The 17,132-nt window shown below is 53.5% G+C and overlaps 2 protein-coding genes across 3 annotated transcripts in view; one reads left to right on the top strand and one right to left on the bottom strand.

Moving 5' to 3' along the window:
* Positions 1–235: 235 nt before the first annotated feature.
* SYN1 (synapsin I) overlaps positions 236–17,132 on the bottom strand; it is a 49,086-nt gene continuing 32,189 nt past the window's right edge. The window contains exons 6-13 of one of the 2 annotated variants that reach the window (XM_073013752.1): positions 4,836–4,898; positions 3,894–4,036; positions 3,728–3,802; positions 3,527–3,629; positions 2,517–2,663; positions 2,077–2,164; positions 1,383–1,971; positions 236–345 (exon numbers count right to left, since the gene is read on the bottom strand). In XM_073013752.1, coding sequence (XP_072869853.1) covers positions 318–345; positions 1,383–1,971; positions 2,077–2,164; positions 2,517–2,663; positions 3,527–3,629; positions 3,728–3,802; positions 3,894–4,036; positions 4,836–4,898 — 1,236 coding nt within the window. In that variant the 3' untranslated portion in view covers positions 236–317. Of the gene's footprint in view, positions 384–1,382; positions 1,972–2,076; positions 2,165–2,516; positions 2,664–3,526; positions 3,630–3,727; positions 3,803–3,893; positions 4,037–4,835; positions 4,899–17,132 lie in introns of both variants that reach the window. The other variant, XM_073013751.1, reaches the window with a different exon arrangement.
* TIMP1 (TIMP metallopeptidase inhibitor 1) lies at positions 9,688–13,515 on the top strand. The gene is made up of 6 exons (XM_007991541.2): positions 9,688–9,862; positions 10,803–10,931; positions 11,671–11,750; positions 11,940–12,066; positions 12,275–12,399; positions 13,248–13,515. Exons 2-6 carry the CDS (start codon positions 10,811–10,813, stop codon positions 13,416–13,418), a joined length of 624 nt encoding a protein of 207 aa, XP_007989732.1. The 5' UTR covers positions 9,688–9,862; positions 10,803–10,810; the 3' UTR covers positions 13,419–13,515.

The raw sequence follows: 17,132 nt of genomic DNA, 5'->3' as shown, positions 1-17,132 counted from the left end.
AGTAGATCTTGAAGTGACCAGGAGTGGGGTTCTAAAAGGACTTGGAGATTCCACATGTGAGAACTGGATTTAGGGCCAGGAGGAGTCAGGTTTCTCAAGGTACTCAGGGATCTTGAGGAATGAGAGGTGGAATCTTGGAGAACCGGGAGATGGGTTCTCAAGGGATGTGGAGACTCCAAAAGTGAGAAATGGATTCAGGGCCCAGAGAAGGGTTGCCCAGGGATTTTAGGGTTCTCAGAGTGGGGTATCAGTCGGAGAAGAGGCTGGCGAAAGACTTCCTCAGGCTGCGGATGGTCTCAGCTTTCACCTCGTCCTGGCTAAGGCTGGGCCTGGGCGGGGCTGGCTCTGGAAGGTTGAAGGCATTGGTCAGAGACTGGGATTTGCTAGAGAGAGACAAGGTGGAGGCGTGGGAGGAAGGGGGAAGAGGAAGGGGAGGAAGGGGAGAGAAACACAACGTTACCCCAGGCCCGGCCCCAGCCCTGCCCCTCTGATTCTGGGGCTGTGCCTGTGACCTCCCCACCCGCCACCATGGGCCTGGACCCTAACAGGTTCTCAAGGCTAGGAGGACTCAGGTGGAGTGGGTGGAGTCCTGGGCCAGGGAGGCGAGATCTGGGACAGGCTGGGAGGACTTGGATCCAGGGTGAAGTGTAGGATTCATGGGAAGAGTCCTGGGCAGAAGCTTCTCTGAATTCTTGGCTAGTTTGATACAAAGGGGAAGATGAGCAGGGAGGTTTCCAGTCTAAGGGTGAGGTGTCCAGGAGGGCATAGGAAGGGCTTGGAACAAGGACAGGCTGTTGGGCAAGTCAGCCTAAGGCAGAGCAACTGGGTGGGGCAGGGAGGACGTCTGAGCTGGGGTGGGAGTTGGAATGGACCAGAAGCAGCAGATGGTTGATGATTCGCAGGGAGACTGAGATGGGCCAGAAGGATGTGGAGAAGGAGGAAAAGTATGAGGGTGGAGTGGAAGAGCGAGATGATAGGAGGACTAGGACTCAGGCCAGGAGTTTTAGGGATGGGTTGGGAGGGGGAGGGCCAGTTTGGCAGGGAAGGCTCTGGGCTGGGCAGGAAGTTGCAGACGGTGGGTCAGCCAGGTGCCTGGGAGGCCTTGGAGGAGGAAACTTTCCCAGGGCCTATGAGGAGGAATTCGAACAGAGGGCAGTTTCTATGGGATTCTAGCACCAAATTCCTGGGGTGGGGGTGTGGAGCCTCTGGTGGGCCGGGAGGAGCGAAAGCTTGGGGGAAGGATTTGGCTCAGGCTGGAGAGAGTTCGTGGGACCCCTGCATAGGACCTGGGTCTGAGGAGCAAGGGAGCTAGGGCTACTCTACTGGGGCAGGGGCCTGCTTTGTGAGCAGCAAGGCGGGGGCTGCTGTAGGGGTCCCCTTACTTGAGCTGGGGGTGCGGAGGTCCCCCTGCAGCGGCGGTGGCGGGTGACGGCACGTCCTGGCTGGGTTTCTGGGCCAGCTGTGGCTTGGGACGTCCAGCGGGGCCCGGGCCGCTGGGCCGAGGCTGCTGCGTGGTGGGTGGCCCAGTGCGGGGCACGGGACCCGCCTGGCTGGCCTGGCGTGTGGGGCCGGCTGGGCCTGGGGGTTTCTGGGGCGGGCCCTGGCGCTGCTGCCCGCCCAGTGGGGCCCCAGAGGCCTTTGGCGGAGCCGGGCCGGAGACGGATGTCTGACGGGTAGCCTGTGGGGGACCCGCCTGACGCTGGGGAGAGGGAGAGGCGGGCGGGCGGGCTGCTGGAGGCGCCCCGGGGCCTCCCGCCACTGGCCGGGATTGGCGGCCTTGACCCTGGGTCAGCGGCGCTGCCTGGGACGCGGGCTGCTGGGGCGCTGAGGTGGGACTTGGAAGGCGCTGGGGCAGGGGGCTGCCAGCTGGGGGTCCAAGGCCTGAAAGGTGCTGCTGGCCCTGCGGGGGCGGGCGCTGCTGCAATGGGGGTCCCTGGCGCTGGGGGCCTGGGCCCGGCTGTGGAGGGCCGCCTGGGGGACAGAGAGAGAGAGAGAGTGAGTGAGCACACGTGAGAGTGAGCGGGTAAGAGATGGCGGGCTGAGGGAGGGGACTGAGACCGCCAGCCTCTCACTTACCCTGTGGTGGGGGTCGCTGCTGAGCCGGGGGCCCTGCGGGCTGCTGGGAGGTCTGGCGGCCCAAGGGCAGGGCCCCTGGGGAGGGAGTCTGCGGCAGAGGAATGGAGCAGGAGAGGTTAAAAATAGTTACCAGCCAGTGGAGCATCAGCCAATGATGACACAGGTTCCCTGTGCGCTGGGTGTTGCCCCACTTGTGGCTGAGCTGAGGGTACGCTGGGTTGTGGGGTGGGGGACCTGTTCCCAGGGGCAGGGCAGGGAGGTGCTCAGGGAAGTCAGGGCAGCAGCTGCTTATCAATGTTTTAAACAATTGGCAGTCGCAGCCACATGTGTGCAAAGGTGATGCTGTGAGCCTACAGATTGTCAGCTTCATGGCACAGTATGACCCAGGGCCGGCCTCCCCACACTAGCTCAAGCCACTAGCTCAGCGCCAGGGGCCTGACCTGGCTGTGGGAGCCCCTGCCAGGGGAGGCATCCCGCTGTCGCTGCCGGGGCAGGGCCTGAGCCATCTTGTTGACCACGAGCTCTACGATGAGCTGTTTGTCTTCATCCTGGTGGTCACCAATGAGCGGCATGGAGGAGCCCACCACCTGGGGGAAGGAAAGGATCCCTGAGGGGAGAAGCAGGCCTCGCACCTGAGGCAGCAGTAACACTGTGCTTTCAGTCGGAGGAGGGCATGGCCACCGCTGAGCCCCAGTGTCTGAGGCACTGATTGTGCACGGTGAGGAAGGTTTGTCTGTTCCAAGGTACCTTACAGCTTAGAAGGTGCTTCAGAGCAGGGCTGGGCAAATTAGGGCCCACAAGCCCAACCTAGTCCACCACCTGCTTCTGTGTGACCCATGAGCTAAGGATGGGTTTTTACATTTTGTAACAGTTGAAAAAATTCGAAAGATTTTATAACATGTGAAAATGGCATGAAATTTAAATTTCGACGTCCATAAACAAAGTTTTTCTGGAACACAGCCACACCTATTTTGTTTAACGTATCATCTATGACTGCTTTTGCAGAGTTGAGTAGTTACGGCAGAGGCTGCATGGCCCACAAAGCCTAAAATATGTACTGTCTTCTCCTTTGCCGAAAATGTTTGCCGATCCCTGCTTCATGGTTTTCTAGGCACTTTGTCCTTTCCAAAATGCTTTGCTGTTGGTCCAGTTCACGGAACAAAGGTTACTAAGTGCCTTGTCATTCACCAAGATGTCTCAATTCCCAGAGCACTTAACAATCTAACAAGGGTTTTGCTATTCACCAGGGATGTGCAAGTTCAGTCTAGAGTTTACTAAGTGTTCTGCCATTGCAAGGGATGGCCCCTTCGAACGTTTGCCAGGCACCTTACAGTGTACCAAGCACATTGCTGTTGGCTGAGGACCTCTGTGCCATGGAGTGCTTCCGTTTGCACTGCTGCGCCTGGCAGCTGTTCCTCCCTCTCCCCCACCTACCCCTGGGTGCTCCCACCTCAATGATGTGATCCCTTCCGTCCTTGCCATGTAGTGCTTCCACTGCACAGATGTCCAGTCCCCCAAAAATCTCCGAGCATGTGTCCACCCACAGCTTGTATCTGCCAAGACAAAGGGCGGGGAAGCCTGTCAGTCTCTGACCTGAGCTGCTGCGCTCCCACCCACCCTTCCCCTCACACCCTGAGTTTGGGCTGCCCACCTGTCAGACATGGCGATCTGCTCCAGCATTGCAGAGCCAGTGTTGGTCTTCCAGTTCCCTGACACTGACGTCCTCCTGGGGAACAAGGGGACAGAGGCTCAGAGGCACCTCGGCTGCATGGGGCAAGGCAGGGGACCCCTCCCGGGGCCTCGGTTTCTCCACTCACATGTAGGCCTTGTAGTTCTGCCCAATCTTCTGGACACGCACGTCATATTTGGCATCGATGAAGGGCTCGGCAGTGGCATACGTCTTGGTCAGTGCCACAACACTTGCGATATCCTGGAAATCATGCTGGTTGTCAACCTTGACCTGTGGACGTGAGGGCAAGGATCAGGGCCTGGTCAGGATAGGGCAGCTGTGGGGAGTGGGGGTGCCTGGGGGAGCATGTACACATGACACACAGGTGAGGTGAGTACACAAAAATTAGGTGGACACGCCAAGGCGCTCAAGCAGGCATGATCGTGCGTCTCCTGTTTTGTACATGTACACACAGACACAAAGTTGGGTGTGTAGAACACTGATCATACCAAAAAGTATTGAATTGTCTACTTTAAATGGCTGAGTTGTAGGGTGTGTGAATTATCCCTCACTAAAGCTGTGAAAAAACTGTATATATACAATATACTAATATAGGCATCCAGACACAAAATCAGGTGTACACACAACATGCAAAGATACAGAAACTTGGACACAAACAAATTACAGGTCTACTTTCCACATACACACAGACAAAATCAGATGGATGTAAAGCACACAGGACCCCGAGACTTTGGAACACAAAAGATCATACCACATCATGTGTGTTCAGCACAGGCATACATGTACACACAGACACAATGCTGGAGACAGAAGCAAAATACACACAAAACTGGCTGAATGCAGGAGGAAAAAGGGGTCGATGTGGTCAGCTGAATGTGAGAAAACAAAAATCTATTAGGTTAGTGCAAAAGTTAATTGTGGTTTTTACCATAAGAACTGGCAAAACCTGCAATTACTTTTGCACCAACTTGATAGATAATGGCACCCCAGGACACACGATCACACAGAATGAGTGGTGTGCACTGCACAAATACACATCTACCTATGCGTAGCCCAGCCAGAGACTCACCTTGCCCATCCCAGAGTGTGCGTGCCCCATCTTCACAACCACAGGGTATGTTGTGCTGCTGAGCTGGTGGGAAAAAGGCAGAGGAGACATGGTCAGGGCAGAAAGGGTGACCTCCAGGGGTGGGGTGGTACTGAGGGGATCCCAGCCAGTGGGAACTGCATTATGAGCCACTTCCCAGGACACATGGGTCAGAGACAGGCAGGCAGCAGCTGAGGGTCACACAGTGTCTCCACCTCCGGGCCCAGAATTGAACCCAGAGCCCTGTCTGTCTGTCCCTCCCTCCACCCCACCACCAAGTTCCAGACGTCCCGCCCCTGCTTTCCCGGGCAGAGGCATGGCATGAGCGTGGGGGACTGTTCCGGTAAAAAGAAAGTTTGTTTTTACAGTGGATGGATGATAGTGAGGCAAGTGTGTGTGGGGTGGGGGGATGAGCATGTAGTGACTGAACCCCTCAGCCAACCTTGTATGTAAGCCTCACCTGCACACATAAACTACTGAGAGGCATGAGCCCTTGGAACTCAGATGTACATCGCCAAACCCAGAGATGCCAGTGCACATTGAGATTGACGGCCAACACAGGCTCAAAGCACATGTAGCTCTGGGGCAGCACAGACACCCACACAGTCATTCAGCCAGCCAGGTGCCCATAGCGTGGGTCAGCAGCCAGCACTCCTGGGCAGCACACACTCGACACCCTTAAGCACACTATCAATACTTTTGGGCACACACCCAGATTCCCTCCCCTCACCCAAACCCACATCACCGTTAGCGGAACACACACAACACAAAAGATGACCCGTGCAATCAAGAGACACACACAACTCCACAGGCACACTCCACAAAACCAGGCACGTACTCAACACACAGGCGCACATACAACACCCCTAGGCAAAGGCACAGCAAATAAGGTCCTACACAACACACAGAGGTGTATGCACTTCTAGGTACTCACATCACCACTGGGACCCGTAACAGACCCACGCCACATTCCTAGGCACACAAAAAGTATATCTAGACACACACACAACGTGCCTTGCCACATATACAATACAGAGGGGCTACACACAACCAGAGACACCCACAACTCAGTTTGCAGAAAACATTCCTGGGCATCCCCACCCCAACACACACACAGTCACACATTCAGGCGAGAGGGATACCTCAAGTCTCCCCCGGATGAGGTAGAGGAAACCAGGTTGGACGGCCCCAGGCTCCCCGCTCCCCCCCTCACCCCCACAGCACAGCTGCACAGTGCCCCTCTGGTGACCCCCCCTCTCGCTGACAAGGTAGAGAGATGGCATTCCCGGAGGGGCTGCTGGGGCGGTGGTGGTTCCCAGTTCCCGACAGGCACAGGAAGCCCGCAGACTCAGGGTGACCGATTGAACTTCAGGCCTCCCTCTGCAACCCCCCCTTCCTCATTTCCCAAATGACTGGCGTCATTATGAGGTGGGCTGAGAGGCACGTTGTTGGGACGGGGGTTTGGGGCGTCTCTGGGCAGCAGGCCAGGGAAATGATGCTGAGGCGGATGTATACAGTACCACCCAGGCGTGCGCACAGCACACAGAAGTGCATAATGTACTCATAGTTACATATGCAACCCAGACCTGCTTTGCCGAGGCTGGTAGATAACTCCCAGAAGCAACACACAAAACACACAGGCACACGCTCGACTCTTAGCAATGGACACACAACACAACAGAGAGCTGTGCGTACACACCCATACCTCCCCCAACAACCCTGAGGTTTCTAGGTGCCTCTTTTCCTTGACTGTCTTTGTTTCCTCTGGACTTGAACCCGAGCACAACGCTCTGTATATGTGTGTGTGCCCATACATATGTGCGTGCAGAGTGCTTTGAACTCTGACTCTGGGAGCTCCTGGAAAGCCCTAGGTCTGAATCTTGGCCTTTCCTCTTCCTAAGCTTCCTCTCTGAGCCTCAGTTTCCCCATCTGCACAAAGAGCACAATGAGACCCAAGCACCTGGTATGCTGTGGGCATTGTCAGGTGTCCAGTTTGCACATGCCCCCTGAACCCCCATGGTCCCCCACACCCATCCAGCTTCCCACATGGTCACACACCCCTCCATGAACACCCTTCCCACTCTGCATTTCAAAACCGCACAATAACCAGATCCACACGATTCCTCATGTAAACAGTCGGCAAAACTCTGTGCTGACTCAGGTTTCAAAGAGTTGGCGTCAGAACCAGAGTCAGTGAGGGGCCAAGGCAGGACATTCCCTGCCCTCACTTCTCCCTCGGAGGCACCAGGTTACTCAGCCCCGTCTCATTCACTCTCACTGTCCCACTTTCACAATCAGCTCCTACAGATTTGTTTGGTTTACTTCCCTTCCTCCCTGTTTTTGTCCCCCCCCAACTCCCCACAACAGAGCCATTTCTTCATTCTCATTCCTGGGTAGGTCACTCAGCCCTTTTGTGTCTAAGTTTCCTCATCTGTATAATGAGAACATGAGCTATATCTAACTCACAGGGATATTGTGAGAAATAAGTTAGTTATTTTGGGAAAAATGCTCTACATGGTATCGAGCATATAGTAAGCCTCGATCCTCAAGAAGTGTTGGGTACTGTTGTTATTATTGACTTAACATCTCTTCCTTAACTAACATTAATGAACAAAGAGGCAATCGGGATTGACTACATGAGATAATGTCTGTAAAAAGACTTTAGAACAGTGCTTTTTTTTTTTTTTTTTTTTTCTTTTTTTTAAATAGATACAGGATTTCAACACGTTGCCCAGACTGGTCTTGAATTCCTGAGCTCAAGCGATCTGCCTGCCTCAGCCTCCCAAAGTGCTGGGATTACAGGTGTGAGCCACCATGCCCGGCCAAGTGCTTTCTTAAAACATGGATTTAGGCTGGATGTGGTGGCTCACGCCTGTAATCCCAGCACTTTGGGAGGCTGAGGTGGGCGGATCACCCGAGGTCAGGAGTTTGAGACCAGCCTGGCCAACATGGTGAAACCCTGTCTCTACTAAAAATACAAAAATTAGCCAGGCGTAGTGGCGTGTGCCTGTAATCCCAGCTACTGAGGAAGCTGAGGCAGGAGAATTGTTTGAAATTGCTTGAACCCAGGAGGTGGAGGTTGCAGTGAGCCGAGATCTTGCCATCGCACTCCAGCCTGGGCAACAAGATCAAAACTCTGTCTCAAAAAAAAAAAAAAAAAAAAAGATTTAGAAGGCTGGGTGCGGTGGCTCACGCCTGTAATCCCAACACTTTGGGAGGCTGAGGCGGGTGGATCACCTGAGGTCAGGAGTTCAAGATCAGCCTGACCAATATGGTGAAACCCCCGTCTCTACTAAAACTACAAAAATTAGCTGGGGGTGGTGGTGGTGTGGCTGTAATCCCAGCTATTTAGGAGGCTGAGACAGGAGAATCTCTTGAACCCTGGAGGCGGAGGTTGCAGTGAGCTGAGATCGCACCACTGCACTCCAGCCTGGGTGACAGAGCGAGACTTCGTCCAAAAAAAAAAAAAAAAAAAAAATTAGATTTAGAGGGTACAGCTGCAGTTTTGTGACATGTATATATTACATAGTGGTGAAGTCTGGGCTTTTAGTGTCCCCGTCAACCAAATAGTGTACATTGTACCCATTAGGCAATTTCTTATTCCTCACCTTCCTCCCACCCAGAACAGTGCTGGATACGCAGTAAGCACTCCGTAAGGGCTGCTGGTAGTTTTTGTTGTGTTCTTGTTATTAGGCTAACATCCCTGAGTTAATCAAACTTAATTAGCAAGGGAGTATGGCGAGTGAATGAGATAATTTATACAAACACTTTAGCACATAGTATACAGAAAGTGCTCAATAAGCGGCTGCCATGATCACTACAATTATTATTATTGATCTATCCTCCTCGAATTAAGGGTGTTAATCAGAACCCCAGGGAAGATTCCTGCACTGTCAAAAAGCTGGTGGGCAAGGATTGCCCCACCCCACCCCCCACCAGGGGTATAGGTCCGTGGGGAAGGGGCAGGGCAGGATGGGGTGGGGATTAGTTTTCTACTGACCCACTCACTTGTTTCTTTCACCTTCATTCATGGCCACCCCCTTCCCAATGCTCATTCATGCACCCGCACCATTCCCTGCTTGCTAGGATGGTGCCACTCTTGAGTTACAATCCTGGTGCCAGGTAGCCTCAGTTCGAATCCTGGCCATGTCCTGTGATCTTGGGAAAATTCTTCAGTTCCTCTATACCCCATATTTCCTCATCTGTAAAATGGGAATAATAACTGGTACCCATCTCAGAGATTTGTTGTGAGCTCTGAATGAGATAAACTATGCTGAGTGCCTGGTATACAGTCGGTGCTATATAAATGCCGGCTATTTGCCTGTGTTTTTTGAGACCCCGGCTTTGGTTCCTGGCCACCTGAGTTCCAGTCTCAGTTCTGCCATGTACTGACTCTGTGAGCCTGGATAAGTCACTTAACCACTCCATGCCTCAGTTTCCCCATTTTGTGTTCCTCCCCATTCACCTGCCTTATCTCCCTCCACTGCTGCTATTTAATTTGTTTCCTCTCTGCTACCCCTCACCAGCATGTCAGACACACAAAACAAGGGATTTTTGTGTGCTTGGCACACAGTAGATGCACAATAAATGTTGAAGTGCTGAACTAATTTGGGTTTGAGCCATAGGGAGCTTGGGGGATGTGGGTGATTGGATAGATTCTGGAGACTTTAGGGGACTGGGCTGGGGGGAATGCGGCCTCTAAGCTCTCCGCTGAGGCGCCTTGGAAGGAATAGTGACTGACGTGGAGGTGGGGGAGGGGGCTCGCCCGGGCGAGGCCCAGGGAGAGGGAGAGGAGGGGGGTGGGAGAGGAGGAGGGTGTATCTCCTTTCGTCGGCCCGCCCCTTGGCTTCTGCACTGATGGTGGGTGGATGAGTAATGCATCCAGGAAGCCTGGAGGCCTGTGGTTTCCGCACCCGCTGCCACCCCCGCCCCTAGCGTGGACATTTATCCTCTAGCGCTCAGGCCCTGCCGCCATCGCCGCAGATCCAGTGCCCAGAGAGACACGAGAGGTAAGCAGGGCCCGGGATGGCCCGGCAGGGAGCGGGGCTGGGCCGCAGCTTGGGTGCTGGCCACCAGGCCCGTGCACTCCCGTGCTAGATGCCTGTCTACTCAGCTTGGCCTGCGGGTACCAGGACCCTGGGCTAGTCTAGGGGGAAGAGGGTCGGAGGCTGGAACCGCTTTCCCAACCCCGAGGCTCCAAACTCCCTAGAACCCCTGACATCCGTCCCCAGCTCCCCCAAACCCATGACCCCCTAATATCACAAATGCTTTCCAAATCCCCCCGCAAATCCCTTCATCCAGCACTTTCCCTCATCGCCTTCTAAATCCCCACCGCTAACCCCTGCAGCTTCCTAAACTCCCCTGTCTCCCCAATCCCCAGTTTCCCAGCTCCCCAGCTCCCAAACTTCTTTTGCCCTCAGATTCCTCAAGTATCGCCATTGCCTTAAGCCCCCAAATTCCCCCAACCCCTTCAACCTCCAGACTCCCCCAGCTCCCTAAATCCCCAACCTCCTCCAAATTCCTCAACCTCCCTAAATTCCCCCAGCCCCCTATATCACTTAATATACACAACCCCTAAACTCTGCCTCCTCCAAATCCCTCCAGCCCCCAATCCCAAATTCCTCACCCCCAAACTCCTCAACCTCCAGAATTCCCCAATCCCCTCATTCCTCAAACTTCCTTAGCCCCCTTCTCCCCCAAGTGCCACAGCTCCATAGCCCCGCAACTCAGTCCCTCAATAATTTAAACTTTCCCAACTCTCTAAACCCTAAATTCCTCTGGGCTCCCCAATCCCCTTAAAATCCCCAAGCTTCCCTACCCCTGAAGCTCAAATCCAGTCCCCTAATCCCCCCCGCCATAGGCTGCCCCGGGGCAGGATGGGGTGGATGACCTGCCCAGGTCAGCAGATCAGCTGGGCTGGGGCCTGCCTGACATCCCTCTTCCCCACAGAACCCACCATGGCCCCCTTTGAGCCCCTCGCTTCCGGCATCCTGTTGTTGCTGTGGCTGATAGCCCCCAGCAGGGCCTGCACCTGTGTCCCACCCCACCCACAGACGGCCTTCTGCAATTCCGACCTCGGTGAGTCCTCACCCCACTCAGCCCACACACTCTGCCTTGGTTTCCCTCTCAGTCCGGTGGGGCTCATGATGGCACTTACCTCTAGAATGATTCCACTCACCCCTGCTCTTCCTCTGCTTTAGCCACACTGGCATCCTCACACTTCCTTGAGTACTCCATGCCCAAGCCCACCACAGGACCTGTGTGCTGGCTGCTCCCTCTGCCTGGTACACTTTCCCCCCAGGTATCCACATGGGTGGCTGCCTCAAATGTCACCTTCTCAGGATGGCCTTCCCTGGCCATCTTGTTTAAAATTTTAACCCCTGCCCCTTAGTACTCCTGATTTCCTGTTAAAGAGAAAAATATTCGGTGATAGTTGTTATAGCACAGTAAGGAAGACCATATTCAGGACAATGGTGATGGGTACAGGAACCACTGCAATGGGATCTTGCAGTCTGGGAGAGAGATTGGGCTCAACACTGAACATAGCATGGGCCAGTGGGAATGTCTGGGCACTCCCAAATATTTGAGGAGTAGATGAACAAATGAATATATGAAAATGGCTTAAGCAGTGCCTGGCGAAGAGAGACACTCAACATACAGATGAATCAATAAACAAATGTGTAAATCACTTAGTGTGCTGTCTGGCATCCAATAACCCCTATTTATGTATGCACGTTGCTGGTATTATGATGATGATGATCTTATTTTTATTGGCGCATGCAGTCCATTTGACTCATATTTCCCTCCTCTCCTGCAGTCATCAGGGCCAAGTTCGTGGGGACACCAGAAGTCAACCAGACCACCTTATACCAGCGTTATGAGATCAAGATGACCAAGGTATCCCCTGCTCCCGCCCCTTTCCCAGCATTTTCTAACATCTTCCTCCTGGTCAAAACAGAAACTTCTGGCCACTGGTTGGTGCAAGAAAGTTGGCTGTGATCTTGGGATGCTATGTGACTTCAGGGAAGAACCTGGAGTGGGAGGATTATGTCAGTAAAAGAGACACTTCCCCTCATCCATCAACAGATGTATAAAGGGTTCCAGGCCTTAGGGGATGCCGCTGACATCCGGTTCGTCTACACCCCCGCCATGGAGAGTGTCTGCGGATACTTCCACAGGTCCCAGAACCGCAGCGAGGAGTTTCTCATTGCTGGTGAGGCACCGTCCCCGCGCCCTGTGCCACGCCAACCAGTCCCTGGGGCGCGGCCTAGCAACCGCGAGGGGGCGAGGCTCTGATGGGAATGATTCCACTGGAAATGGGTACCATCCCAATTTCAGCCTATCAGAAGGCCGGGCCTTTGCCAGCCTGGCGGCTCAGCCAATCACAAGCTGCTTGTCGGTTACCCCTGCTTTCTCCTTAGGAAAACTGCAGGACGGACTCTTGCACATCACCACCTGCAGTTTCGTGGCTCCCTGGAACAGTCTGAGCTTAGCTCAGCGCCGGGGCTTCACCAAGACCTACACTGTTGGCTGTGAGGAATGCACAGTGAGTACCTGGACCCTGACCTCCAACGGGAGATCCTTCCGGGGCCCTTCCCTAAATCGTGGGCTTGTTTCTTGCTCCCTCTGGCTATTCTGTGTCCCTGTGGCTGCTCCCAAACCCTAAGGGCTGTCCCTGATCTCTCTTGCTATTTCCCCAAGCCCGAGACTGCTCCCTTACAAATTCTGGCTGCTCCCTTGCCCTGTGTCCAACACCGTGTGATCACCTGTCCCCGGTCCCTCTAACTCTCCCTTGTTACTATTCTGTAATCCCACTCTCCGTTCCTGAGCCCCTGGGATTGTTTCTTGGTTTCCAGGAATGTTCTCCAAGAACCCAAAGTGCTGTTCCCTAATCCCACTGACCCTTCCTCAGCACATCTGCTTGTTGCTCTGCAGCTCTGACTATTCCAGACACCAGAGGGTGTTACATTGACCTCCTGGCTAGTCCAAGCCTGTTCCCTGATGGCTCCTGATGGCCTCTGAGCCCAGTGACTATCTTGGAGCCCCACTGGCTATTCCTGTGCTTAAACTCCTTAGCCGCCAACCGGGTGGGGCCCCTTACTACTGTCAGTTTTTCCCTGTCCTTTGGGACAATTCCTCAGGTGACCTGCCTGACTGACCCCCAGGGCCTATTCCCCAGCCACCATTCCAGGACACTGATTTACTGGCTTACTGTTACCTTGGAGGACCCAGTGACATTTCCCTCAATGGGAGGGGCTGTCCTGGGGTATGTACTTAGGTGGGGTGAGAGCAAGTCTCCCGAGCGGCTCAGTGTTGAAAGCTGAGGAGAGGAAGTTCTGCTCCATGGGGGAGGCAGGGAGAAACCCTCAGAGATGTCTCCCTCCTCCCTTCCAGGTGTTTCCCTGTTTATCCATCCCCTGCAAACTGCAGAGTGGCACTCATTGCTTGTGGACGGACCAGCTCCTCCAAGGCTCTGAAAAGGGCTTCCAGGCCCGTCACCTTGCCTGCCTGCCTCGGGAGCCAGGGCTGTGCACCTGGCAGTCCCTGCGGACCCGGATAGCCTGAATCCTGCCGGAGTGGAAGCTGAAGCCTGCGCAGTGTCCACCCTGTTCCCACTCCCATCTTTCTTCTAGACAATGAAATAAAGAGTTACCACCCAGCAGCCACTGTTTCCGTGTAGTGCCTGGGAACAAACCCATGTTGCTGATGACCTGGTGTGAGCACCCTGGGACCAGTGGGGATGAGGGATGCCAAATGTTGGGTTTTTATATTTTACTTAAATTCTGACGTACTGGTAGTAATTCTCGACATTGGCATTAGCACTGATGATCTGCAACAGCAGTAATGGTCACTGAACCTGCATTATCAACCGTAACTTTTGAATAATTTCTCCAGTCAATAAATACTTTAAAACATTTTCCTATACTGATTTCCAATTGCTATTTGCCCAGGGCTTTCTAGTTATAAATTCTCCCACAGCGGACACATCACTGCCTTATTGGGAATTCCCCATTCACACATCTTGCCAGCTGACAAAGTCATTGACAAATGCCCTACCAATTGGCAAATGGCTCTCATTGCCTCAAGCACAGTCCTGATGTTGTCCAGTGAGGATGCCCCATCCAAACATGTGGGTGTTACTGTCCCCAACCTCAGGTTTTGTACCATGAGCCTGAAAGGGGACCCAGGGCACCCAGAGTCCCACAGCAACCCAGCTGGGGACTTGGGAAGAAGGGGTGACCCCGGCTCCCCAGCTAAGGCTGCAGGACATTCCTTGGAAGGGGCTGTTTGGGGCAGAGGAGAGGTGGGATGGAGAGAAGGTATGAGCTAAAAATCCCCAAGCTCTGCCCTCCTCCCTCCCCTACTTCTCCCCTCACTCCTCTAACCAACTTGGAAGGAAATACTGACAGCAATGAAATGCAGGTAGGGTTCAAAATCAAGACCAGCCAGATATGCTGGCCCATACCCTGCACACACCTCCCTCAACCCAACTGTCCCCTCACCCAAACTAGGGTCTCTAGACTCGACCCTCACCTTTCTGGATCATCCTTCCTCTAGAAAAACTGAGTGAGAGACCCTCCAAATACTCCTCTCCGAGGCCTTCCTACTCCCACAGCGGGGTCCAGTCTCTGGCTCCCGCCTCTCATACTCCAAAGGTCTTGACTCAAGTGAGGCCCTTGGGAACTAGAATTCCAGACTGGTGCAAACATTCAATGGAGCACCTGTGTCCTCCTGACCTGAACCTGCTTGAAAAGGGCCCCAATATATCTCCTTCGGTAAAGAAAAGGACCCCCAAATTCCCTCTCATCACAGTACCCACTGCTCTTACCAATAAGAACCCAGGTCTCCTCCAGGGCATCCTAGGTTACCAAGCACAGCCCCCTGGATCTTCTGTGGTCCTGTCCCAGAACCTTTTACACTCCTGGGAGGTTACCCGACGGCCCAAATTATGTCCCAGATGGGAATGGGCAGATTTTGAACACACAGTACTTAGCCACTTGAGCAGGGAATGCGCACGCAGCAACAATTTCTGTATCAACATCTACACCTTGGTTACGCCCTTGGAGGGTCTGAACCTTGTCTACCGAAGGGGGCCAACCGCAGCCTTTGCTGATGGGCACAACTGTAAGGGAAGGGCCCGGGCCCTGGTTCATCCCTGGTGACCTTGTCAATGTTCCCTCAGCTGCCTGCAAGAGTCTGACAGCTCCTGGCAATTCACCAAAACTTAGTGTCAGCTACCTGCACTCTTAAGCTGCTCCCTAGCCTCAGGCCCCATTTCCTAAGTCCTCACCTCTTCCAAGCCCTGAGGGGAAGGTGAAGTAGCAGGGGAAGGATGGAACCCAGTGTGGAGGTTGTTCTGCCGACCTGTCTGCCTTGCAGGTCAGCCCTTCGCCAAGTGCAATGCAGCACGGACAGGGAGGACTGGTGCCTCAGGGGACACAGAGTCTAGAAGAGCAGACGAGGTGACCTCCCCCAGAGACCTGGCATGAGCTCCTGGCAGGATCCGTAGCCCTGGGCTCATTACATTCCCCATTGCTCTTGTAGAACATCTATTAAAATGGGTCAAATGAGCATCCTTCATCCCCAGCATTCGGGGTGTCTGTGGGTGGATCTCTGTTTGGGAGAGACTCTGTGACAGCTGAGAGGAAGCTTGTAGGGGTCACAGCCATGTGTGGTATGCAGCATGGGACTCAGCTCAGTGGGGAGCCTGGGGGCCAGTCCTTCTCTCACCTGAGCCTCAGTCCTTCTCCCTTAAACATGGGCGTCACAGTCCTGGCCCAGAATCTTTCAGAGGCTTGTGGTGGGGTTGGAGGATGTTTACGGGGTGTCTTTGCCCCTTGGATATTTTTTGGGGGGGTCAAAACACAGGAAATAGGCCTGGAACAGTGGCTGATGCCTGTAATACCAGTACTTTGGGAGGCCGAGGCGGGCAGATCGCGAGGTCAGGAGTTCAAGCCCAGCCTGGCCAACATGGCTTCCATCTCTCCTAAATATATAAAAATTAGCCGGCTGTGGTGGCACATGCCTGTGGTCCCAGTTACCTGGGAGGCTGAGGCACAAGAATTGCTTGAACCCAGGAGGCGGAAGCTGCAGTGAGCTGAGATCATGCTACTGCACTCCAGCCTGGGGGATAGAGCAAGACTCTGTCTCAAAAAAAAAAAAAAAAAAAGAAAGAAAGAAAAAAAAAGGCCTGGCACGGTGGCTCACACCTGTAATCCCAGCACTTTGGGAGGCCAAGACGGGTGGATCACAAGGTCAGGAGATCGAGACCATCCTGGCTAACAAGGTGAAACCCCATCTCTACTAAAAATACAAAAAAAAAAAAAAAAAAAAACAGCGGGATGTGGTGGCGGGCACCTGTAGTCCCAGCTACCCAGGAGGCTGAGGCAGGAGAATGGTGTGAACTCAGGAGGTGGAGCTTGCAGTGAGCTGAGATCACGGCACTACACTCTAGCCTGGGCAACAGAGCTCGACTCCATCTCAAAAAAAAAAAAAAAAAAAAAGCAGGAACCCTGGAACCAGATGTCTGCATTCAAATCCTGCCCCTGCCATGTCTTAGCTCTGTGTCCTTGAATCAATCATATTACCTCTCTGAGCCTCAGTTCCTGCATCTGTAAGACAGGGATAAAAAGAAGGCTGAACTCATAGAGACAACGTCCATATTAAACGAGGTTGTATATGTGAAGTACTTGGAACAGTGCTAGGTATATAGCACTTACAAGCATTAGTTACTAGGAGTAGTTATGATAACTATAACTTTTAACTTTACTAGTGATTACTTAAAATATTGCAAACAATGTTTGGTATTAGGCACAATAATATACAATATTGGAAATAATGTGTATGATTAGTACCAATAATTTAATGTCCATCTCTCCCCGACACCGGCCTCCTCACCAAAATGCAAGCTCCTGACCCTGCTCTGCCTGAAAGAATGGGGTAGGTCTCTGAGGCCCAAAAGCTCCTGATGCGATACTAAGATCCCAGAAATCCCAGCTCTTTACGCCATAAACGCTCCTCAGTCCCAGTGTCCCTCTCTCTTTTCCCCCTCACAGACAATCCAGGTTCCTAGTGGAGTCCCGAACCTGTGGCTCATAGAAGCGCCTGATAATAAAGAGCACTGTGGTTAGATCCATCTACACATCCACCCACAACAACTGCGGCGACACCATGAGGACAGGTTCCCTTTTAGGGATTCCTAATGGCAGGCCAGCCAACCTGTCCCCACCCTGTGTGGACTCCTCACCCTCAGGTCTCCCTCTGCACCACCCTGGAACA

This window comes from Chlorocebus sabaeus, chromosome X (genome assembly GCF_047675955.1).
Source record: "Chlorocebus sabaeus isolate Y175 chromosome X, mChlSab1.0.hap1, whole genome shotgun sequence".
Lineage (NCBI taxonomy): Eukaryota > Metazoa > Chordata > Mammalia > Primates > Cercopithecidae > Chlorocebus > Chlorocebus sabaeus.
Note: the sequence above shows the minus strand (reverse complement) of the source record. Positions and strands in the feature narration are given on the sequence as shown.